This window comes from Zea mays, chromosome 2 (assembly GCF_902167145.1).
Source record: "Zea mays cultivar B73 chromosome 2, Zm-B73-REFERENCE-NAM-5.0, whole genome shotgun sequence".
Classification (NCBI taxonomy): Eukaryota; Viridiplantae; Streptophyta; class Magnoliopsida; order Poales; family Poaceae; genus Zea; species Zea mays.
Genome location: NC_050097.1, coordinates 132,651,996 through 132,676,777, shown reverse-complemented (window position 1 = coordinate 132,676,777; position 24,782 = coordinate 132,651,996). Strand labels below are relative to the sequence as shown.

The 24,782-nt window shown below is 45.5% G+C and overlaps 1 protein-coding gene across 2 annotated transcripts; it reads left to right on the top strand.

Annotated features, from left to right (window-relative positions):
* The first annotated feature begins 463 nt into the window (after positions 1-463).
* Positions 464-23,852, top strand: LOC103646962 (DNA topoisomerase 2-binding protein 1). Of its 2 annotated transcripts, XM_008671560.3 has the most exons (18): positions 464-854; positions 957-999; positions 2,077-2,198; positions 2,290-2,397; positions 4,834-4,978; positions 15,168-15,259; positions 15,717-15,810; positions 15,923-16,373; positions 16,452-16,591; positions 16,690-17,039; positions 20,913-21,077; positions 21,172-21,468; positions 21,574-21,742; positions 21,818-21,978; positions 22,069-22,095; positions 22,191-22,270; positions 23,125-23,242; positions 23,325-23,852. In XM_008671560.3, exons 1-18 carry the CDS (start codon positions 633-635, stop codon positions 23,421-23,423), a joined length of 2,883 nt encoding a protein of 960 aa, XP_008669782.1. In that variant the 5' UTR covers positions 464-632; the 3' UTR covers positions 23,424-23,852. The 2 variants fall into 2 exon arrangements, with proteins under 2 accessions (XP_008669782.1, XP_020403999.1); XM_020548410.3 differs by lacking the exons at positions 23,125-23,242; positions 23,325-23,852 and having other exon boundaries at positions 22,191-22,274.
* The last annotated feature ends 930 nt before the right edge of the window (positions 23,853-24,782 follow it).

Genomic DNA, 24,782 nt, shown 5'->3' with positions numbered 1-24,782 from the left:
AGTTGCTTCGACCATTGCATGAAGTGTTTTATCGTTACACAGAATTTCATAATTAAAGGCCACACCAGTTGTTGGCTATTACACATAAATCATCAAAAGTTTAGCACAAAAGTTGACACTTGCTTAAATTGTCCTTTCCTGTTCTTAATTTATTTACTTTATGGAGTTCATATGAATGGGTATGTCGATGAGGATGGCTAGAAATTTCTTTGCAATGGTAAACAAAGTGATATGAAGCAACCATATTTAAGAATACCTGATCATTTCGTCGCGGGTGACCTGACGATCTCAGTGAAACCATAGCGACACACGGATACCTAACTATTATATTGATGTTTATCTATGTTTTATACTAATTTTTAACTTTCGTAACAATGTACGACATACAACTAGTTATCCTTAATACAAAAGAGATATTAGTCGGCTATTACAAAACCCAAAAGAAGGTATTCCGTGCTAGGATGCGCACGGGAACCGTACGAGCATGAGATACGTTGCCAAATCCAAAACCCAGGCTCCCACGCTGCCATTTCGCACAAAAACTCCGGAGGTTCATTCTCCCGCCAGTTCCCGCATCTCTTTGAGGCTTCCACCTCACCGTCATCGGCGCGCCCGCATCCCGCTGCCCTCCGATGACGCCATCCTACAACTCTGGCCCCGCAGGCCCCGCCGGGGGTCGTAGGGCGGCGACCTTCGCCGGCGCTTGTGTGTTTCTGTCGCGGAATCTGGTTGCCCCCGAGGTGTTCGACGCCGTGCACGACGCGCTCCGCCTCAACGGTGCCGAGGTCCTCCTTTGCGCCGACCCTAGCCGCACGGGACCCCTCGACTTCCACGTCATCTCATCCTCCTCCCACGTACGCACGCGCCCTTTCCCCTACCTCGAATCCGACCGCCTCTTTGGTTTCCCCAATCCCCAATAATGTTTATTTTTCTTTTTTTTGTGTCAATTTCTGCAGGAGAGATTCGCCGATATGCGGTCCAAAGGCTTGAATTTGCTAGGTGAGAATCTGCACAGTTCTGGAATTGGGCCCTATGGTTGCACATTTTTTTGTTTTCTGACTACTGGAATCATTCCAGATTCAAGTTAAATTAGGCTAAATTGTTTACAATGTTGTGACGATTGGAAGCTGCATTATCGAATTTCAGCAATTTGTGAATCTATGGTCCATAACTTAACGGTAGGGTTATATTGGTTAAGTGTGTTAAATACGCGAAAACTTGTACTAACTTAGAGATTAGTGTGCCAGATTGTTAAAAAGTAACTGCTCGGTTAATTTTATAGGTGAATTGTGCTGAATTTGCAATATGGAGCTAAATTTGTTATCAGATGCCCCAACCTAATCTTTATTAGGGTTGTTATTATGATAACAGTTGCAAGAATGGCAGTAGTCAGCACTTTGCTAGCTAATGTTGGGCTTAACAAACATATAAAGCCGTAAGAATCCTAGGTGATGGCCTCCTGTCAACCCTTTTGTGTGAAAATGGAAAGAAGATAAAACTCGTGTGGGTTGTGTATATATCATTTGTACTATGTGTGGGTAGGCTAGAGCATGATGGGATCTTGGGGCACTACAGATAGACATCTTATTTATTACCTCAAGTTGTACAGAGCTTGCTGCACTGCTGCATTTGATTTGTTAAGACTTAAGACTATCTTCAATTGAAAATTTAGTTTCATGCGCAATATACTGCTTTCTATGAACTCTACTTTGTTAATGTCTTGGGAGAACGGAGAAGGTTCCTGTTTAAGGTATATTGCTTGTCTAAGTTGGTTGCACCATTCATGCTTAGTGCCGAAACTTGTAGGGAAGATTATTTGAGTCGCTAGGGACTTGATCATGAAAATTGTTGATGCAATCTATGTAATTTCTCTCCAGAACATGCCCAGTGAAGCTATGATCACATTTCTGTTTATCTTTTTATCTCGAAAAAATATTAGGCTTTCTTGTTTATTTGGACTCCAAAACATTACTTGTTTTGCAGTGCATAAATTTTCTATGTGGTTGAAATCATAACAGCCAATCTTCTAATAAGTTCCTGACTTTTGTATTTAAGAATGTTTTTGAATTTGCACAGGACCACAGTGCATTCTTTCCTGTGCTAAAGAACGTCGCTTTCTACCTAAACAAAGTTATACGTGTTGTCTTGCAATGGATGGGGTTAAAACACTTTGTTCAGGCTTTGAAAAGTCTGAGAAGGTACATGTATCAGTGCCGCTAATGTTACAGGTTACAGTTTTCGATAGTTAATACTTTAATATTTATCTCAAGTTTGTTTTTATTCTTGCAGGTTAGGATTGAAGAACTAGTAACAGCCATGGGAGGTCATTTGCTAACTAAACACTCTATGGACGTGAATTTTGTAATCGTGAAGGATGTCTTGGCTGCCAAATATAAAGTAAGTTATATCCAAGTTTTGTAAATTCCTGCTAATTCAACCGCGGCTAATGTTGTATAAATTGTTCTACATGCTTATCCTATGCTATTAGATTCTATATAGCTAATCTTTTGTGAAAAGTAGTTCCTTGTTCCATTACCACCGACAAAATCTAAGGTTTGTATTATATGTTGAATTCCTTTACTTCTCTGCATATGCTATGTGGTTCATGGTTCTAGTTTAGGGTGGTTTGGTTTGGCTTTGGCTTTTGCCCTATGAAAGCCAAAAGCCAAACCAAAGGGATGGATCCAGAAATTATTTTTTTTTCCCTAAAAGCCGACTTTCTCGCAGTGCAAAACTGAAAGCACCTATGGACTTGCTTTTAGCGGCTTTTGGATGGAACTGCGAAAATATAAATGGAAGAATTTTTAACGGCTTTTAGTGGTTTTCACCAACAATTTTTAGCTTTTTAGCAGTTCACAGCCCACAACAGCTTTTTTTACAGCTCAGCCACAACAACTTTTTTCACAGCAACAACCCAACCAAACACCCTTAATTAATTGATGCCATGTTATGGCAAATGGAGCCTTTATGATAAGGAAAGAATAAGTTAGATTGATTTGGTTTGTTAGAATAAGGAAAGATTTGGTTAGTTAGGATAAATAAAGATTTGGTTAGTTAGAGTATGGAAAGAGATAAGTTAGATGATTTCCTTAGGGTCAAGTTAGAGCAACTCCAATAGTTATGTAAATTTTAGCTCTCTAAATCACAGATTTAAGAAGTTCCTAAATAACTTTGGGAGTAAACAAATGTGAGTTCTCCAATAGTTCTCTAAATATATGTTGTAGTTTTGTTTTGTATCTATCCACATTAAAAAATAAGTCACAAATGTCAGCAATTATCTTCATTACCTACATAATGCAGTCAACATTTTTGTTTAGGGAGTTGCTAAATGGTTGCCAAATGTAGAGAGGAAATGAGGTTAGATGAGAAGTTGCTAAATTTAGAAGTTAGTTTAGAGAACTATTGGAGAGGTGTTTTATGTTAGCTGCCTAAATTATTGATTTAGGAAGTATTTTAGAGAACCACTGGAGTTGCTCTAAGTCTCTATATAAGGAGAGATGTATTAACCTAATCAAAGTAAGAATTAAGGACAATGCTTCTCTCTTGCTTGGCCGTGGGTAAGGCCCTCGGCCGCCCCCCTTGCGCTCCATCGACACTAGCCATTGCCATAACACCATAACATCTAGTATCCGAGATTTTAGTTTTCGACGCTACTACCGCGATGGTGACCAAGGCTTCTTTGCCTACACAACAGGTCATGCCATCGATGCCGCAGGTAGTGCCGCTATCCACTGTCGACGACATAACAAAGGCCTTCTCCAAGGTCGTCCAATAGTCGACTGACCTTAAGGTGCAGCAGGTCACTGTCCTCTTGCGAATGGCCATTGTGGGTAGCCACTAGGCGTCCTCATCGGTGGGCACCATACCCTAGGGCTTCCCCTACAGGATGACGGGGTACAAAATGTCCTCATCCTTCATCTATGACGACAAGGAGAACCCCCTAGACTAGCTCAACTATTGCAAACAGTTCCTCTGTGGGCAGTGTTCACTAGTGTTTTCAAGTCGGACGATTTGCTGGTCGTTTTGTTTGACCGACTTGGGCGATTAATCACGATTAGTCGGACGACTTGGTAGGGATGAAAGCGGATATTTATTCAGATACCATTTTTTGGTCTTTTTTCTTTGATTGTGAAGAAACATGATGTAAAATCGGCTTTGCAAATTCATATTCTCGTTTTTAGCATTGAGCTTATAAAGATTCGTAAAAGGTAAACCTCATATTTATCATATATCTTCTCAAATGAAGATATAAAATTTGGATACAGATATTTTCACCTTTTTTGTTTTTTTTTCTTGAAAACGCGCAGGAGAACTGTGTCGCTTTATAAATTTTCACCTTTTTTGTTGTAGGGAGCAAATAATGTATCAAAAATTTATGCAAAATCTTACTCTTATTTATAATAATGTGCTTGATAACATAAGAAAAGATTAGCATCAAATTTCATACATCTATTTTAAAAATATTAAATTTGTCCTAACTATTTGGATACCCATTTTCATCCCTGCGACTTGGCGATTAATCACGATTGGTCCAAACCGACTTGATTAATCGCGATTAACCGAACGACTTGAAAATCCATTGATTCACACAACCATATCCACACAACCATTGATTTGATTACGGAGGGAGTATTATGCAGCTATGATTTTTAGTAAAGGTTATGCCGCAGCTAAAAAGCATAACTGTATGATGCATTGGTGCTGCTAACTCTCTTGAATATCTCAGATGGCATTGACGCAATAACTAATTTCCATGCTCTTTCAGCATTGGTACTGGTTGATCTGTTGGCCTATGACTAATCTGGATGTGGCTGCTTCTTTTTGTGTTCGCAGTGGGCTCTGAATACTTTGAAGAAGCCCATTGTCACCATGAAGTGGTTAGAGCAATGCTGGATTGAGCATCGTGTTGTGCCTCATGAACCTTACAGGATTCTTCCCTTTACTGGGTTGAATATCTGTGTCACTAAACTGGATCCAGGTTGGTGCGGTTGAACTTTATTCAGCTTGGTGTTGGAAGTGAGTTCTGATTTTCCTCCCTTCAGCACATGTTTTTTTTCTTGTATGGTTATTGAAAATTGAAGGCCTGTTTGGAAGAGTAGGATTACTCTAGTAACTTTATTTTTTTCTCCGCACATCATTATATTAAAAAGAAAAAGAAGGGTCTAAAATAGACCAAATACAAACTGCCCTTATAGGCAAAAAGAAAATAGCGTTAGACTCCTGTTTTAGGGTTAGGTTAGGGTTCTCCTGAATTTACCTAATTACCCCTATTGTAATGGGCTTGACTCACCTAACTCTATATAATATGCTCGCAACCCTAGATTAGGGTTAGAGTTTCACATATTCCAACAAATAGGAGGGGAGAGTAGGGGGGAAGGAGAGAGGAGAGAGAGGGCAATCCCAAATATTTGAAGTATTTTTTTGGATTTGGAGCTCAATCCTCTGAACATGCTCTTATATTTTTGATTAAAAGGTTGATACTTTCCAAATAAAATATCAACTAATATTTTGGCTGGGGATGCAATTAGTCCTAGTCTCTCAGGTCTGTTAACCTTGACCTTGGAGGATCTGCAGTTGTGGAGTTTGGCTAGGGCGAAAGGGATCTCCCATCTTACTGCACGAGTTGGAGATTGATCCCTGGTGCTGTGTTTACCTGTTGTTGAGAGTTTTTTTTCTCGGAAGCGCATGGGAACTGCACTTTAAATATATTTAAGGAGAAAAGAAAGGTCTAAAGAAGACCTGGTTACAAGACAGAAACCTCCCTATGGAGGCCAACATCATGCATAAATGAAAACATCCATGAATAAACAACACTCACAGTACCCACCTCCGCCTCCAGAGCAGGCTGCTCATCCTGAGAGAGGCATGCTCACGTGCTCTTGTGGCGAGGTCGCCTCCGTCTCTTTCTTCCATGCTTGGCAGGGGAGGCTTGATCCTGAGAAGAGACCATCCCCTGAACAGAGGCCTCTGCCGGCACAGGGGAGGTGTGCACTACCATCTCCCTGCCCAGCTGACAGGGGGGGTAATTCTCTTCCACACTTGTTTACGTCTCTCCATCACTTGTGGTTGAGGCGTGACCCTGATGCGTTGCCAGACAGGCTCTTTATGCTTAGCCTGCCACTTCAAATGTTGCCACACCGGAACACGAACCGACAGAGCAACTTGCATGGGAGAGTCCACCAGACTAGGCCTTACAGCTGGACAGCCAGCAACCCGGTGACCTGGGAGCCTACATCTGAAACAGCGAGTGGCCTGGCGACATTGGGATGCATGGTAGGTTGTGGCGGCGAGGCAGTTGAAGCATCTACCTCGGAGGTCCAAAGGGACCAGTCGACGAGGCGAATGAATATGCAGCCGTTCGCGTCGCCACGATGCCTTGGACTTGACGACCTGCCACCCATCATCACTAGAGCGGATGCTGCTCAAGGCATTCCACGACGCCAGGAGGGAATGGAGGTCTTGACCGCAATCCCGGGCGACTTCGGAAGCTCTCGCACCGGACCCGCCGGGGGAGCGTCCTCTGCCGTCGTCCTCAAGAGCGCGTCCTTGAAAGTTCTAGGCATGGCGGCAGGCAACTCATCTCCATTCAACCCAACCGGAGAGCTACATGAGGACGAGCCTCCGCCAATCCAAACCGGGCTGGCTTCTGCTCGACGCTGGAGCTTGGATCGTCCCTTAGGGGGAAGCAGCTCCGCGGACGAAGATAAGGAGGTGGTGGAGCACGATGCCTGAAGGCAGGGGAACCGCATGGGAGCAAGCGGTAGGGGAGGTGGTCGCCGGAGCCTGGGCGGCGGACGACGAGCTGTTGGTGGAATGAGAGGCGTCGGGTGAGGGGGAGGTGACGAGGGGGCAGGAGCCATCCTCAAACCTTCCCTCTCTCTCTATCTCAAACACACAGACACGGCCGCCTTGCTCTCTCTCTCCATCGGATTAGACCCTCTTGTCTCATTGATCCATATATTTTTTACCATATCCACAAAACCATCCCGAAGAAACCATCCTAATTCAAACTTAAAAGGGAGAATTATTTGAACATATACCACTCCTGTGTTAAGGAGCAAAGGGATATGGTCAGATATATTTCTTGAAAGGGCAAGCACTGAAGCTCTAGGGTATTTCCTCTCATTCTGTGGCTACTAGAATCTGATCCAATTTCTCATATGTCGGATTATCCCTAGAGTTAGCCCAAGTGTACTTTCACCTAGATACTTCCATTTCTCTCAGATCAAGACCATTAATTACGACATTGAAAAGAAACGGCCATCGATGGTCAAATCCATCGTTATTTTTCTCATATGGAGATCTTAAAATATTAAAGTACCCCCCAATGAGAATGGGTGATGTTTCGGTATTGCTCAAACAAACCAATTCTGAAAGGAAGTCTTGTTTGAGATTATCCTGAGCAGGTCCGTAAACAGAAAGAAGAGCCCATTTAAACCCATCCACCTTATTATGTAACTTAAACTTTATAATGAAATCACCTTCCTCAATGGCACCTATATCAAAAACATCAAGATCGATTCCTAAAAGCATCCCCCTAGATCTATCATGAGGTTCTTTGCAGTGCCAAATGAATTTTTTTCTAGCACACAAATTCCTAAGTAAATGATCTGAAAAGGTTTTGCGCCTTGTTTCTGAAATGGCAATGAAACAAAGATTGTGTTCTTTGGTAAGATCTAGAACAAATCTATATTTTTAAGTCTTTAAACCCGTTGCTATTCTAAATGATTCCTTTCATTTGAAAAAAAATTAATAAACAAACCCGATTTCTTCTTTGGACACGGCGGTTCGTGACTATATGGTTTTGTACATGCTGAATTAATTAGCTCATCATTACCATCTATCACATCATGCATAGTATCCCCACAAAGATGATTTAAAATGAAGCTATTGAACTCTTCCTCCTCTTCTACATCCTTTTCCAACAGAGCAGCCAAAGCATTCTTGGGCTTACTTATTCGTTGTTCCTTATCTCTATTAATCTCTAATTGTTTTAACTGACTAATAGACAAAGTATCCGAACTAGGATTGCTACCCGCAAGAATACCAATGGTTTTAAAGGACTCATAAATAAAACTATCTGAGAAATCAACAAATGTATCGCCGTTACCTTTAGAAGACTGGTTGTCCAGGTTGTATCCCGCCGTAAGCTTTTCCGCCCGAACAAGCGAGTCTTCGCTCACCGAATCGGTGCGACGCTTACTGCGACGAAGATCATGCACACTTCCTGTCACTTCTGGAATTCCACCCAAGGCTTCAATGATGGCAATACCAACCACTGACCCGGTCTCCTGTGGCTGTCCCAAATCCATCTGTGCAAGATAAGGTATGGCAGCCGGGCCCCCATCTCTCACAGAATTAGCCCCAGTCTTGTTGCTGTTTTGCTTTGCGGTTGAAGCCTTGTCAACCGCACCTGTTGTTCCGTTTGATGGATCCAACGAATCTGATCCCCTGCTCCCTTTTTCACCCAAGTTATCATCCTTGCTTTGATCCTGAAAATCACCGTCGTCGTATGCCCCAAAGTCATCCATATCCATCAGCATAGGCTGATCGCCATCGACCTCCACTTCAACCTTGAATTTCAGCTCATAAATATAATCACCAACTACAACATCAACATATTGTGGAATTAGATTTGGGTCAAGCACTGCCACCTGCAGTCTTGCCCTGTCAAACTTCCGAGTAAATACTGTATCCACCTCTTTTGAAATGCCTAGCATGGAGCCAACCGCCCAAATTAATGGGTATTCTCTTAATTCCCTAGGTAATCTTGTGAATTGCACCAATACCTTTGGCATCACATATTTTATTTCTTCTCTAGATCCCTCTTCCTTGACTTGCATTTTAGCTCCAAATTTAGTGTGAACTGTTCCCCATTCAATCATTCGATGAAGTTCACCAACTGAAGGAAAACTTGTCGAGAACACATTGTTTCCCAAGCACTTCACACTCCATTCCCAATCCGAAGCCACCAACCTTTTCAGCTCACTAGTAATCTGCTCCTCTGTCAGAGAGCCCTCCACAATAGTCACTGTCCCATTACAACCATCATGCTTTGATTTTGCTAGGATGGGCTGAGGTATATAATAAAACTCCAAGCCAGCAACCGCATACCCACAAGGAACTGCAAAAGTTCTGCAAGCACGAACCATCGAACATTTCGATGTTAAGTGGGTCTTGACATCAAAACTTCACAAAACAACTCAATATTGCATTCACTCAGCTGGTGACCTTTTGTTTTACACCTGAAACAAAACGACACCTTTTCTTTTACCACTTGTAGTGCAGAGGATCCCACCTTGTCATGCAAATGAGTTGGCTTAGGGAGCTCTTTGATTGTCCCAAGTTTTGAACTGCGTTGAGACCCTTGATCCAAGCCCTCTGCATCCCATCTAGTATTGGCCATGGATTGATTTCTCCCATTAGTTTGCTGCAGTAGTGAAACAATTTAATCCCACGTGCTGTCTAGGACATGCTTAGTTGCACTCCCACTTCCATTTGCCGCTCCAAAAGCTTGATGAAGCAAATCGACTGCCTTGGAGTTGGAGACATCGGGTGCTATCAGTGGACTTACGAAAGCCCCTTGACCCCGTTCAGCAACGTGATTAGACCCAACCCCTCTAGGTGCAGGCCTACCATGGTTTCCTCCATCTCTACTCTGAAACGGCGCAACTCGTTCCCCGATGTTCTGTCCCACGGTCGAGCTTCCTCTTCCACCACGCCAAGAGCTGTGACGTCCACGAACTCCTCCCCGACGCCCAAAGGAACGATCACCACCCCCAAAGCCAGGACGGAACACCAGTTGATTTCCGTCCTGGCCATAGCTGCACCCCTGTCCCTGACCTGCGATAAAGCCACCCGCGCCACCGGGGTGTTGATGACCCGCGACATAGCCCCCTGTGCCACCAAACTGCTGATGGCCTCTACCACCGCCTCGGCCGCCATGATCACTACCTAGCACCATCTTTTGCCTAGTCGCCTCCACGTACGAACTGGTAGCCCACGTCCTTTATGTCTAATGAATTGCCCGAGCATTAACCACCTAGGTGCCCGTACGAGCAAAAAAGGCAAGCCAGCCTCGACGTAGGCCTATGGCCCTGTTTGGCACAACTGCTGCTTGTTGAAAAAGCAGCTTATCTGATAAGTTGGTGAAAAGCAGCTTCTGCTTGTTGGCTGCTTTTAGTGTATTCTGAGAAGCAGCTGAACTAATAAGCTGCTGCAGAAGCTAGTTGTTTGGCAAAACTTCTGCTTAAATTTGTGAAGAAGCTGAAAATAAGCTGTGCCAAACAGGGCCTATATGGAACCCCAGGGCTGAGTTTCAGCTGCTGGGCCCTCCCATACTTATGCATACCATATTTGTTTAAGCCAAAGCACCTTAATTTCGGAGTTAATGATGTGCGCAGGTCCTGCTGATTTGCTCGATCTTCAACCATTCCAATTAAACGAGGATTCAAATTTGAAACCGGTGACTCCACTAACACAACCGCAGAATGCTTCATCTTCAACCCCTGAACACGACACCCATGAGGATTCCGATCATCATGTCTAGGTCTCCAGCGCGTCTGCGCCTTCGAAAGGACATCTACAACTGTGAGCTTTGACGAACACCGTGGCGACGACAGTTTGCGCTGCCATGGCTTCACCTTACTTCCGGACGAAGAACTCAAACGAGGATGCAAACTATGAACATGCATCCGCCCTGTTCCCGACCTACAGACCCCAAGGGCGCCATCACCTGCAGACTGCAACATCTCCTTCCACTAAGACTTTGCCGGAGCAGAGTCACCGTTGGGTTGACTGCCAACACCTCCAATCTCTGAACCAATTCCAAGATTAGGAGACTGGGATCTAGAACTTGTCGGCGTAGAGCATGCACTGGTTGTAGCTCCATGTTGAGCACCATCTACATTCTCCAGCCGCAAAAGTAAGCCTCCACCGCCAAAACACTAACGACATCTACCTCCGTAGGCGCAAGAGTCTTCTGGAGACGACCCTTCCGCGCATACGTCACCAGACATCGCTGATGCATGCCACTGACACCCAACCGACCCTCGTCGAGAGACAGACCAAGAAGGCCGGCCCAACGGCGAAACCCCCCTCCGACTACCCTGAAAGAAAGGCTCTTACCTGACCGCCTTGGTTCCTTCAGATAGTCAAGCCAGATAGGAAGTGGGATAGAGTAGTGAGAGCCCTGTTGAACCACATGTTCACTAATAAAACTTGTGGAACTACCCGAGTCAATCAACATTATCATCACTTGTGTATGGACAACTGATCTAACTCACATGCTGTTGTCGTTGTCAGTCCCAGCCCAGGCCTGCATAGATAGCTGACAACAAACCTCTCCCTTATCATGTTCCTGTTCCAACTGCTGCAGGATGTCATCAGTCAGGACAATAGGCATGTCCTCAGTTACCACAACATTAAGCTGCATTGGACCTCCTTTGGTGCATTTTGCAATATGCCCTGGCTCAAACTTGTTTCCACAAGCATAGCACAAACCATTCAGTCTTCTAAACTCCCTGATCTGCCTTTCTTTGGACAAATCCACCCCCAACTGCTGACCCTTACCCTTCAATCTGTTGGTAACAGTCTGTTGCTGAGGGTATTACATTTGTCACTGCCCTGTTTACTTGCTGCATTCCATTTCTTCCTGTTGCAGTTGTGCCAGCAACATGGCCTTATCAATCGTGGTAGGTAATTGTACCTGAACCACATTCTGAATATCTGGTTTGAGTCCCTGCACAAACTGGGTGACAGAATATTTCATCTAGTTCGGCATCTTGCACAGTAGCACCATACCGGGCCTGCTCAAATTCAGACACATAAGATTCGACACTTTCAGTCTGTCTCAGACTCAACAATTTTCTCAGAGCTATTGGATAGGCATCAGACCCGAACTTAGATTCCACTGCAGCTACAAAATCCTGCCAGTTCCCCATGTCATGCTGCATTTTATGTACTTGCCACAATCGAGTGGCATTCTGTTCCATATGCATCACTGCAGCCGTCACCCAGATTGCTTCCGGTACTTTGAAAATGGCGAAATAATCCACACACTTATCTAGCCATACCACCGGATCCTCACCAATAAATTTCGGGAACGACAATTTTTGTAATACCTGACGACCCTCATCCGGTTGTGTTGTCGTCCACCATGGAGTCCTGATGCCGTGCACTTAGTCGGCCCACCACAGTCCACCCAACCAGGGTGGTCGATGGTGTTGAACCCGATCAATCACCCGCTCCTTCGATTGGTCTTCCAACTCCCTTCCCATCTTCTCCAACCTCAGTTGCGCCACCACTCGACCGGTCTCCTCCACCTTACAAAAAAAATTCATTCCTCTCCTCCGTCGCCGGCACTCCCACGGACGCCATGAGGTCGGATTGGGTTAGAAGCTGGTGCTGAACCCGTTCCATCTCCTTCAATTGTCCGGTTAAGTTGCTCAAGGCATTGAACACTTGTTCCACTTCTCTTGTTCGACTCTGTCACCGTAAGCCATCACATCCATGATAAACCTCGTCGGCATTGATGATATGGATGACGGAGCCATGGCGACGCCCTCTTCTTCCTTCTGCCCTCGAATCGTTCAGGCTCCAATACCACTTGTGATAGCCCTTGCCTCACCGTTGCTGGTGATGTGGCGACCCCGATGATCTCCGGCGATGGGACAACGAACGTTGCTCTCAAATCGCATGTCGCATATGGAGGCAAATTATGTTATTTTGTTTTTCCTGTCCCGCCCGAACGACGTAGCAGTATTTAAACGAGTATAAAACTGGCCTACAACCCACACAACACAATGGCGGACAATTAAGCCCATCACTCAACTACTTGAACCGCCAATCATCTCTCGCCCTTATGCATCCTCATGTCGCCTCCTTCTGTTTATCTTCTGGCACACATACACTTTCCCTCCCCTGTAGCTCTACTTCCTCCTTCGCTGGCCGGCCCGGGCCATGCGTCGCGCCCTGCGCGCCGCCGCCTCTTCCCTTCGCCTTACTCTCGTGGGCAAGGCGACAAGACGCCTTGCTTATCTAGCCTTGCCTTACCGCTTAAGCGACACCTTAATAACCTTGGGTAGGAGTTAGTCCAAGTGCAATGTATGAATTGCAGGCTTTAGACACAGAACTTCCAACTCTCTGCTAGTGCTAAGCTATTGTTTTTGAAACGACGACAAAAGCTTTGCTTTGCCGTATATATTAATAAAAGAAGAGAATTGACCCAGTTTTTAAGGAAAAACCGGGCCCAAAAACCACACAACTCGACTCAACTATGAGGCTTCACCATACACCAGTACGGTTCGTAGACCACACTAGTGGAGACAAACCCGCACAACTACAAACCTTAGAAAAATAACTGAGTCGAAGCGAACACCACCACACAAACAATGCACGCAAACAACACACCCAACAAAACTCTACACCACCTCAACCTAGGAGAGAAGCCGAAGGTACGCCACCCAGAACTGCGCCGGGTCGCCAACGCTGTGCCACGCCAAAAGTTGCGGCCCGCTGCAAGCCTGAGTGACACCTCAAACTCCACCGCCACGGGGTTATCATCCTCATGCTGCACACACATGACCGTCCCGATCTCACGGCTCTAGCCTTGCATAAGAAGAAACTCCTGTCGCAACACCAGCGTAGCCAACTTGAACGCTCAATGCGTGGGGGCCGCGCCACATCCACCTCCTCAAACTCCTTAGAAACAACCACCTTAAAGTGTACGGGGACCTTGCCGCCCGTCACACTAAACACTGCTCCGAGGATCCTTGCCACTGAAACTGCGATGAGAGCACCACCTACACCAAGCCATTCCCAGGATCACCACCGCACCATGCGCAACAGCCCAAGACTGTCGACTCCCATGGCCCCTCTGCACCTTCCCGCCAACACGGACCCTGCACACCTCTTCTGCCGCTGCGCACGAGCATCTCCACCAACCAACACCACCCCTGCCACAAGCCGAGACGGGCTCTAGATGCGACGCCTCCAAGGAGGGCACGACGCCAAAGGCGCCGCCGTCACACATCCAATGATGGACAGGGTTTTCACCTCGAGATTTGTGTGCTACTAGAGCCTGGTGCCCCTCAATGGTGCCTCCATCGGGGAAAAACGACGCCCCAAGTGCGGCACCACCATCACCACCAACATCGTCAGTGAAGGCTTTCGCCCGGAATATCCCCAAACCAGTCGCACGCACCCGGCTATGGCAGTAGCACACCCCTCTCTGCTTCCGCAACATCACTGACAGAAGAGGCCCGACACAGCCTGAAGCACCACCACGGAGCCACAGGCAAGCACCTGCACAACCCCCAACCACACCACCTTGGCGACGCCAGCCCAACAACGTCGTCGAGAAAGAGAAGGGGGAGCACCAACTACCTCACCTTCGCAACTGACCCTCGCACGCAGCACGCCCCCGGCTCCAACCTCCCTAGGCCGCTACAGCCTAGAATGGCCAGAGCCGGTGGCGCCTAGCCACGGCCGCCGCCGCCGCAGCCCGCACCGGAACAGGTAGGGCCAGCGACACCCCGCCGCAAACACCGCCGGTGCCAACACGTCGGCCGCGTCCGCCTCCCTTGCGTCCCTCCACATCGAACGTCGTCGCCGTCGTCACCACGCCAGCCACAGCCGCCGACGTGCCGTCCTCGCCGGCCGCAGCCTGCCGCCGGTCACCGCCCCTCCCACGCACAGGCGCGCGTGCCTGTTGCGCGGGCACCTGATCCGGCTGGGGTACCGCCGGATCAGGGGCCACCTGCCATCCTCTGCCGTGGAGGACGCCCGGCGCCGGCGAGCACTCCCCGGGGAGTCGAGGCAGCCGCGCCTGCCCCAACCGGCCGAAGAGCAGGGGAACAACCATGTCGCCGCCGTCCACACGGACCGCGCGAGGATCCGACGGCGGCGCAGCGGGAGGGAGGGGCGGCGGCGCTAGGGTTTGAGGCCCGTGTCACCCCTCGCGAGAGCGATGCGAGGGGGCCAAAACAGCTGTGCTAAGCTATTGTTGATATTTATGGAAACTACATGTAACATATGCTGTATTCTTTTGAATGATTTTTTCTTAATATAATGATGCACATCTGTCCTGCGTTTTCGAGAGAAACAAATATTCTGTTGAATGATCAGTTACTTCATTAGTGACACTTTATTTTCTTCTGTTTGATCAGATGAACGGAAGAAGTTGGAGAAAATAGTAGTGCGGAATGGTGGCCAGTTTTCTGCCTGTCTCACACGGAAGTGCACCCATTTAGTAGCAAATATATCCTTTGATGCTTTCTGAATTTACTATTTTCTGTTTGAGATTTCAATTGTTTTAAATGAGTCAACCAGAATAGATCTGATCTCAAAAAAGTACCAGCCTTGTTCTTAGGTCAAGCCTATGATCCTCCACCCCGTATTCCTTTTCCATAGCCATAGCCCAGGAAATGAAACGTAGAGGAATGAAAATATGAGTGGTCTGACATGTCGTTAAAACACCATCAATGGATGCACACCACAGTAGAGAATTCATGAAAGCCGTGTATCCTTCTGTCAACTATTAATATGACAAAAAAAGAAAAGGTGTACCACTAGCATTCCAGGATTTGCATAATGCTTGTTCCAGTGTTTGGGGAACATTCAGTTTGACGTTTGTTAAATTATTGTTCATTTTCCAAACAGCTTTCTAAAAGACAACACACCTTGATTACTATATTGATTTCTTAACATATTATTACAAACCTGGAGGTGACAAATATGTCATGGCCCAAAAATGGGGTAATATTTACATTGTGAATCCAAAATGGGTTGACCAATCTGTTGCTCGAAGAGGTACTAAACATATCCAGGAGCTTTTGCTGCTAATATAGATTCCTCCTGCAAAAGTTATAAATCTTGTAAGATTAATCTAACTTCTTGAATGGATTTCTTTATTGAAATGAAGCTTGTCAAGATGAAAATAGCTACCTCGTTTGTCAGACTTCATCTGCCTTTAGTGGTTCAAAGAGTTCCCATAAGGAGCAACAAAATCCGGAGATCAGTAGTGCAAGTGCAAGCTTTCAACCTGTTCCAGCAACATCAGTTGATGATTCAGTATCAATGTCACAACATTTGCCTGCTTCATTTGGTGATGCTTCACGGATCAGCAGCACTGATATTGTTGGTGCACCTAGTGTCCAAGAGACAGATGACATGCAGGTTGATAGTCATATTGCTGAGGACTCAGAGCCAGAAAACGATGATCTATATTTATCAAATTGTCGAATTTCTCTGGTGGGTTTTGAAGAGAAAGAGTTGTTAAGGCTTGTCATGCTGATACGTAATGGAGGTGGATCCCGGCATATTTTGCTAAGTGAGAAGCTTACTCATATTGTTATTGGTACACCTTCAGATGAGTAAGTTCATTCCTGTATATCCTAGTTCTTTTCTGGATGGTTTCAGTTTCAGCTGATGGTGCTTATTTGTCTTGACAGGGAAAAAAAGGAGGTAAGACGTCTGGCTGCATGGGGTGTAATAAATATAGTGAAAGTAACATGGTTAGAAGACTGCAATAAAGCAAAAAAAGAAGTGAAAGTATCCTCAATGCATATAGCTACTGAGCTCCTCTTGAAGGGTATGGAACCGCCAGATCTTTAGTTGTATTTAAAAGTTAAAACATTTATTATCCATGGTTTTTTTAACTTTCACTGTTTTTGTACCTTTTGATTATAGGATTTTCTCAAGTAAGCATGGAAAATTCTGCTGATACACGTGAAACTAAGGTAGCCAAAAGCTCAGGTGGGATTTTTCATGTTCCAACTGTCAATGACTTGCATGAAAAACACCATGAAAAAGGTGTGTCATCTGAAAGGAAACCAAAAAGAGGCAAACATGAAAACAGTATAAGTAAAACCCGATCAGCAGCCAGGACTGAAAAATCAAGTCAACAGAATGGATTGGCCAATGTTAGCGAGTACCAGCTCCAATATAAAGTAACATCGATAATGAATTCTGGAAGTAGCAGATCAAATATATTCAAAGGGAGAACATTCAGTTTCTCAAATTCATTTTCTCATGACAAGGTATGTATGCTACTTTACTAATATTCCATCCATTTTCTGTATTGGTATCTGTTGGAAAATGAAAACCCTGATAGTGGGCTGAGTGTAAAGTATTACACGTACCCAACACTAGTGGGTTACATGGGCTGGGCTCTAGGTCCCTAACACTTATACAAATATAAACAGTCTAACACTCCCATGATGTGGAAATTCTAGCCACGACAAATATTGAGGCTAGACCAAAACTTCGAGAATAACGTGGACAAACCCTTAGCGAAGAAGTCGGCAAACTGTGAGCTCGTGGGGACGTGATGAACATGAACGTCCCCGATAGCAATGCGCTCACAAACGAAGTGAAGATCAATCTCAACATGCTTCGTGCGCTGGCACTGGATAGGATTGACGGAGAGGTAGCATATGCCGATGTTGTCGCGGTAGACAAGCATACTCCTAGCGAGGGGGTTGTGAAGCTTTTGGAGGACCTGGCGCAACCAGCTCATCTTAGCCACCCCATTAGCAACAACCCGATACTTAGCCTTAGCACTGGAACGGGAGACCACAGGCTGATGCTTGGAGGACCAAGAGACAAGGTTATTCCCAAGGAAGACCGCGTAGCTAAGGTAGACTGACGGATTTTGGGCACTCGACCCATTCAACGTCTTGTAGACAATTTGCTCAAGTGTGGAAGAGCGTCGAAGATGAAGTTCATAGTCGACAATACCCTTAAGGTACCGGAGGATCCGCTTGACCACGCTTAGGTGTGGTTCTCTGAGGTCATGCATGTAGAGACAGACCTGCTAGATGGTATACGCTATGTTGGGCCTAGTAAAGGTTAGATAATGAAGAGCACCGACAATGCTGTAGTAGGCAGTGGGGTCACTGGTAGGGACACCGTCGTAGGAGACCTTGGCCTGTGTGTCCATCGGGGTCGCACATGGCTTGCAGTCCAGCATGCCAGCGCGCTCCAATATATCAAGAGTGTTCTGTTGTTGTTGAAGAAACATGCCATCCAGGCGATGCTCAACAACAATCCCCAGAAAGTGGTGAAGGGGACCTAAATGTTAGAATATGTCTATTTTGTCCGTTGGTTTGGGTTGGGCCAATTCGTGTGCATCTAAGGCCCACCCTAAGGTGCTGCGCCACCTGTCACCTTCCTAGTATTTCCTAGCCGCAGTTGCACTGCGCCGACCTTAGGGAAGGGTTTCCCTGCGCCTCCAGGTCTCTGCCTATATATGTGTATTGTTTCCCTCAATCAGTAACACACAAACATATGGCAGTATATCCTCTATCACTAAATCCTTCATCCCAAACTCATGTTAAAGGGCTGTAATGATCTGGCGTAGAAGGTCTGAAGAAGCAGTGAGCATAATGACATCAACATATAGGAGGTACATAATGTTATTGCCACGTTGATAGATGAACAAAGATGTGTTCGACTTAGCCTCAGCAAATCCCAACGAGAGCAAATAAGTGGCAAACTTGTTGTACCAGCCCGAGGGACTTGCTTCAGACCATAGAGGGACTTTTTGAGCTAGCAGACCAGGTCATCGCTAGCAGAGTCAACAAAGTCGACTGACTGACTGCAATAAACAATCTCAGTAAGTCTGTGATGATCTGGTTCGCCTAAAGGAGGGGTGAATAAGCTACCTGCAAAAACTCACCCCCAAAACTATCACAACTACAAGCAGTTGCCGTGCTGCGGCACCGTCGAACAGTGCACGACACTGCCGTGCATGCAACTTTTTGTAGATTAATGTGAGATTTTTGCAGAGCCTATTTGAGCAGGAAATAAGTTGTTTACTAGAGAATGAAGCTAAAACCTACATTACGACTTAACCAGTAAGGGCAAGAACAACTATGTATATGAACTTCAAACCCTAGAAGGTGTAACTAAGAAAAACTAATAAAGCACAAGTGACACAAGTATTTATCCTGTGGTTCAGCTTGCCACAAAGCGTGAGCCTCATGATTGTTGATGAACTGCTCCTCGATGGCAATCCTAGCCTGGCGGGTAGTGCCACCACGCTCGCGAACGACATACTGCAGCTTAACAGTGACCGCCCCGAGGATTCAGGAGAGGACACACTATTTATCTGAAGCTAGGAGGGGATAGTGAGAGACGTCGTGTCGGTGAGGACGTGGTCATTAAGGGCGTAGCACTACATCGTGAGAAGGATGAGGTTGCTCCAGCGGGCATAGGAGGAAGCCAGGCCGAGGATGACGGGGACTAGGGAGCGAATGTTTTGAACACTTGCCTCCTACGTGTGTAGGTTGTGATGATGGTGGCCTCGTGCGCCGAGGGGGTGTCGACCACCAGGGACGCTGAGGGGACATCGAGGTTGGGAGGGCCAAGCAAATGGCGCTCAGCCTCGGCAAGCTTACCGGCGAGGATATCGACAACGGTGCGTTCGTGCTCCTAGATGAGGGCGTCGACGTGTTCACATTCTCGGACAGCAGCCACAACCGCCTTAGCAGCTGAGGGTCGCAACTATAGTTGTACATTGGGGGTGCTTGGCCCAGCACGACCCAAGCTCGAAAAGGCCTGGCACATTTGAATTTTGGGCTAGCACGACTCGTAATTGCTAGCCTGTAATTATTACAGGTTGTGCCGTGTCGGCCCACAGGCTTAGATTTTGACACACGACACGACTCGTTATTGCTTAAACGTGTAAGGCTCATTTCGGGCGGCCCGAAATTATAAAAAGCTCGAAATCCAAATTCTGGCTCGAAATTCAAATTAGATCCCGAAATTCAAAATAAATAATAGAAGACAAAGACAGACATATTTGACCAAAAGAATCTTAATGCTTCTATTAAGTTACCAGAGTTGTACAATGGTTGCCTCATTAGAAAACCCTTTGGTTAGTTGGTAAAAAACTACAATCAGTTCTAGATAGAGTCTATAAGTTTGTTCATTATACAATGTTCATAACAAAAGTAAAATTACATCATATCATCTAATTCAAAGTTGTAAAAGGAACATCTAACCGGTATTAACTACAACTTCACATTCTGCATCCAAGTACATGGAAGTGTGGAATGAAGTGCGGCTTTAATGAATATATTGGCCTTTTCCTGCCTGCCATTTCGTGTCTGCCTTAAACGGGGCGTGCCCGTGCCTGCCTGTGGGCAGTGGCATCAGCTCAAGCACCAGGCCAACCCGACACAAATATTTTGGGCCATGCTTTTTTTCGTGCTTTGGAATTCCAGCAGCGATTGAGGACCAACGATGAGGGTGAGAGGAGAGATGAGAGTTGGCGGTGGGAGCTGACGGCTAGGGGAGGGGAGCATGGAGAAAAAATTGTTTGGATACCATGTCGGAGAGTGAAAACCCTAATCCATAGATAGTGGGTTGAGTATTACATATTAGCCAACACTAGTGGGTTACATGGGTTGGGCTCTAGGCTCATAACACTTTTTTCTTTCTCGAATACACATTTTATTAAAAGGAGAGGGAAAAAGGCCTGGGGAATGGAACAAACAAGATAAACACACACCGGACGCACACACCACTCCAACACCACAACAAACAAAGAGACTCATGGTTTAAACTTCAATTTTCATTTGATGCCCTCCTATTCCCTTTTTAGGTTTTCATTTTATATGTATAGACACACACAGCCCCCCCTCCCCCACCTTAGAGATCTCCCTGCTGTAACCACATTCATTTAGTGGGTGCTACAAATAGAATCAGGTCATGTTTTCAGAACTTTCAAATTCTTTTGCTGACGGATCAACTTGTTGAGACATTACTTTTGATTATGTAGTGGACCAGAGCCGAAAAAGCCTAGTCTTGTTCATCTAGAAGCCTAGTTTTCTTTTGATTTTGTATGAATATTTGACTCCCACTTGCTTTGATTTTTGTTGACGAAGTTGTATGTTCAAATGAATCAGAGACCTGAGGTTGTTGATTGGGTCAGAGATGGTGGAGGCGTTATGGTGGATGACATACACTCAACTGCTGCAGATTTCATAATTGAGTGCCACGGACAAAACAGCTTGCCTTGTGACTTCTCTCATTCACTTGTTTCAACTCAATGGATACGATCATGTTTGGAGGTACATGTTTCTGTGATTGAGGTCACTTTGCTCCACTTTGCTTTTGAAGTGTCAGACTACATTCCAGTTCTTATACATTTAAAAATTTGTGTAGGAGAACTGCTTACAAGATGTTGGGAGTCATCCTATCTTCTCTCCTTTGCGCTGTCGCATCCCATTCCCAGGATTTGAAAGCTTTCGTTTCTGTATTTCACTTTCACAATATGGAGAGAAAGAAAGACATCTGCTGAAGAACTTGTGCTTTCTACTGGGAGCTAAGTTTACAGACAAAGCATATAAGGGAGTAACCCATCTCATCTGCAAATTTGCAAGTGGTCTTAAATATGAGGTTTACTCCAAAAGAGGAACTCCCACCATTACTTCTGAGTGGCTCTATGAGTGTGTAAAACAGGTATTCGTCTTCAATACATAGTGTTGAGCATATTCGTCTTCCCTTACCCCTGACAATAGCTTGTGAGCATGAAATGGTCAACAAGATGGCGAATTGTCCTTGCAGGATAAACTTCTCCCTGTTGATCACTTTCAGCCAAAACCACTTACATCACAGGATAAAGATGCTTATCCGTGCACTGCCAGCCAATATTCCACACAGGCTACCAGATTTGATTCCTCTGAGCTGCTTAGTGGTTGTCAAGTAACAAAAAACAATGCAACACACAATTCTGGTAACTGTTCATTTCACAAGTTCTGCAAAGAAATTATGTTCACCCAAAGTGCTCACATAGCTGGTATTTTTGCAGTCAATGAAGAAACAACTATGCCTGCTGTTAGTAGAAAGAGAAGAATATCTGTTCCTGGTAAGGTTAACGGTATTTGTGGAAACATCGAAAAAACTGAGAAACAACTCGACAATAGCTCTGTCCCTGATGTCGCAGATGCCATAGAGGTTCTATCATCCAAGGTAATGCTAATGCAATCCATACCCTTTACTATTACAAAAACTTGAGACATCGTCTAAAAGCGACAGATCCCATTCTTTTTTAAACTGCAGATTCAGGATGTGCAATCTCCGAGGAGTGTATCCTATTTTACTGGTGATAAATGCTTTCCAGTTCTTACTCTATACTGTACTGTAAAAGTGTACTAGTGTTGTATCCGTAACTTCTGATGCAGATATTTCAACCTGACAATTCTGTTGTTCAAGAGCAGAAAGATACACACTCCTTTGACATTTCAAGGAGCTGGCTGAACATGTAAGTTGGTACATTAGGCTTTTTGTTCATGCATGTTCGGGTAGATTTTGGTTGCTCAGTTTTTCTGTAGAACTGTTTATGTCCCTGAGTTATGCCCTTAAGAAGCCAATTTGTGGAGTCTTGCAGGTGCCCAGGGAATTTCCCTGATCACTGCAGGCAGCAGAGAGTAGTTCTATAGCTGGGAGGTTGGGTTGGCTTGTTTTTGTTCCTGACTATTGTGAGTCCTGGAAAAAAGGTGTTTGCATGCGCTCTTGGATCTCTGTATGACTTGCTTCTTTTAATTCAATGATACTTAGGGTGTGTTTGGTTTGGTTTTTGTCCTCTAAAAGCCAAAAGCCAAACCAAAGGGCTAGATCCAGGCAACAGATTTTTCTAAAAACCGACTTTTTCACAGTGCAAAACTGAAAGCACTTCTTGAATGGAACTGTGGAAATATATGTGGAAGAACGTTTAGTGGCTTTTAGTGGTTTTCATCAAATGGTTTTTAGCTTTTTAACAGCTCACTGCTTAGTTTTTTTCACAACTCACAGCACATACGTGTTCTAAAAAAAAAGATATGCTCTTTTGGAGCATATGGAACTTTCAGTTTAACAAGGAAGCATTCCATCACTATTTCGGATTGATAGAGCTTCCACTTCCTCACACAATAACAAAATGAATACTCACACAGATCAACATGCTCACTCTGGCCTCTACGTAGCATAAAACTTCCATCTCACAACTTGTTTGCAGTAATTAGGGAGGGTGTCTTTGGTTCTGGGATATAGTGGGTGGGATGGTCCTGCCCCTGCTTTGAGGGATGGTGTCGTCCCTGCTTCACGTTTGGTTCGGTAACTGTTGTTTATTTTCTCTAGGCAACAGAAGCAAGATAGCACCTCTGTCACAAAGGTTCAAAACTTAAACTCTGTACCAGTCCCCTCCCCAGCTCCTACTACTTACTACCCTTTCAGTGAGACGCAGACAGAATCTCAGGTGTGTAGTCTATCGAATAACTCGGCAATCACAAAAAAAAAAAACATTGTCTGACTCATTTAAATCTGGCTTTTTTCTGCAGGTCGTTGGATACGAAGAAGATTTAACAGGCAGGCAGAAGATCATAGACAGGGTTCGGTCTCAGAGCATTAATGTGACTCCGTCGAGTGAGATTCTTTAGTTGTGGAGGCGAACCATAACTTCTCCCAGATCTGACTGTCAAATTGCGATAGGGAAGATGTGTTATGAAATCTGCTTGTTGTGCCATGTCGGCTTCAAATTAAGCAGCATGAATGGAGTCTACGAATGTGGAGTCGTATTCCTAGCCAGATGACCCGCGCAGCATAAATCAAGAAGATTTCCATTGCATGGCATTCGATGAACGGAACCTCGCGCTATTACATCGTGATCTTGTGGATGTAACCACCCTTGTTTGTAGAACTGACAGACACTAAACGCCTGTGATCCGTTTGGTCCTGTACATTAACAATCTTGTACACTATACAAGAGCAGGTAAAGGAGTTATATATATATATATATATATATATATATATGGGTATGAACAGATGTAACAGTTCATTTTTGATTTAATGCTCAATTAGTCGAGGTAGCTGGTGTAGCACTATGAAAATCATTAAATAAAATAATGAATTTAGTTAATAATGATATTAATAGTAATGAATTTTCTTTTAAGCGTGTGTCATTTATTTGCCTTTGGAATGATTTTTTGGATGCTCATGATTGATTTTGGTCATTTAATAGCATTTCGTTTTAAATAAAAATCCTAGTAAATAATATATATAATAATATTAGTCCAAGAATTAATATCTTATTTATAAATAATTTTAGTTTGATTATTATGATTTTTAGGGTTATTTCAAAATGTATTTCGAATTTGGAAAAGGGAAATAAAAAGAAAAAAAGAAAAAAAACCTAATCCTACCGGCCGTGTGGCCCATTAGGCCCATCAGCCGCAGCCCCTAACCCTAAGTCGGCCGCGCCACCCCCTGGTTCCTCCTCCCCTAGCCGCCGCCCCCTGCTACCTCACTCTCTTCTCTCTCTCCCAACCGGTTCTCTCTCTCCTCTCCCCTACTCTCACCCGCGCAACGCCTGGAGCGTCGCCAGGAGCCTCGCACCGCGCCCCTTCCTTCAGCCGCCAGGACGCGCGACCCCGATGCCGCGCCGCGCCACGAAGTTCCAACCGCGCGCTCAAGCCCGCGCCCTGCACTCCTACCGCGCGAAGCCCAGGAATCGACGCCGCCCGCGCTCGACGTGCCCAGGCCCCAACACCGACCGCTCCCATGGAACCAGCCCGACCGGCCAAGTGCCCTGCGCGCAACCCCGGAGCCGAACCGACGACCGCGCAGTACCCCGTCGAACCCCTGCTCGCCCTGCCCCTGCCGCGACCAGGCGCGACACCTGCGCCACCCCGCACCCGGCCGCGCGCCAGGACCCGCTGCCGCGCCCAACCGAAGCCCCGCGCCCAGGACGCCGCGACCGAGTCACCCGCCCACGACCGTTCGTCTTCGTCGTTAATAAA

Coding starts and splice junctions, on each gene's coding strand:
- LOC103646962 (XM_008671560.3), top strand. CDS start 633: ATGACGCCATCCTACAACTCTGGCCCCGCAGGCCCCGCCGGGGGTCGT. Junction 4,979..15,167: donor TGTCACTAAACTGGATCCAG/GTTGGTGCGGTT, acceptor CTGTTTGATCAG/ATGAACGGAAGAAGTTGGAG. Junction 16,374..16,451: donor ATTGGTACACCTTCAGATGA/GTAAGTTCATTC, acceptor TTGTCTTGACAG/GGAAAAAAAGGAGGTAAGAC.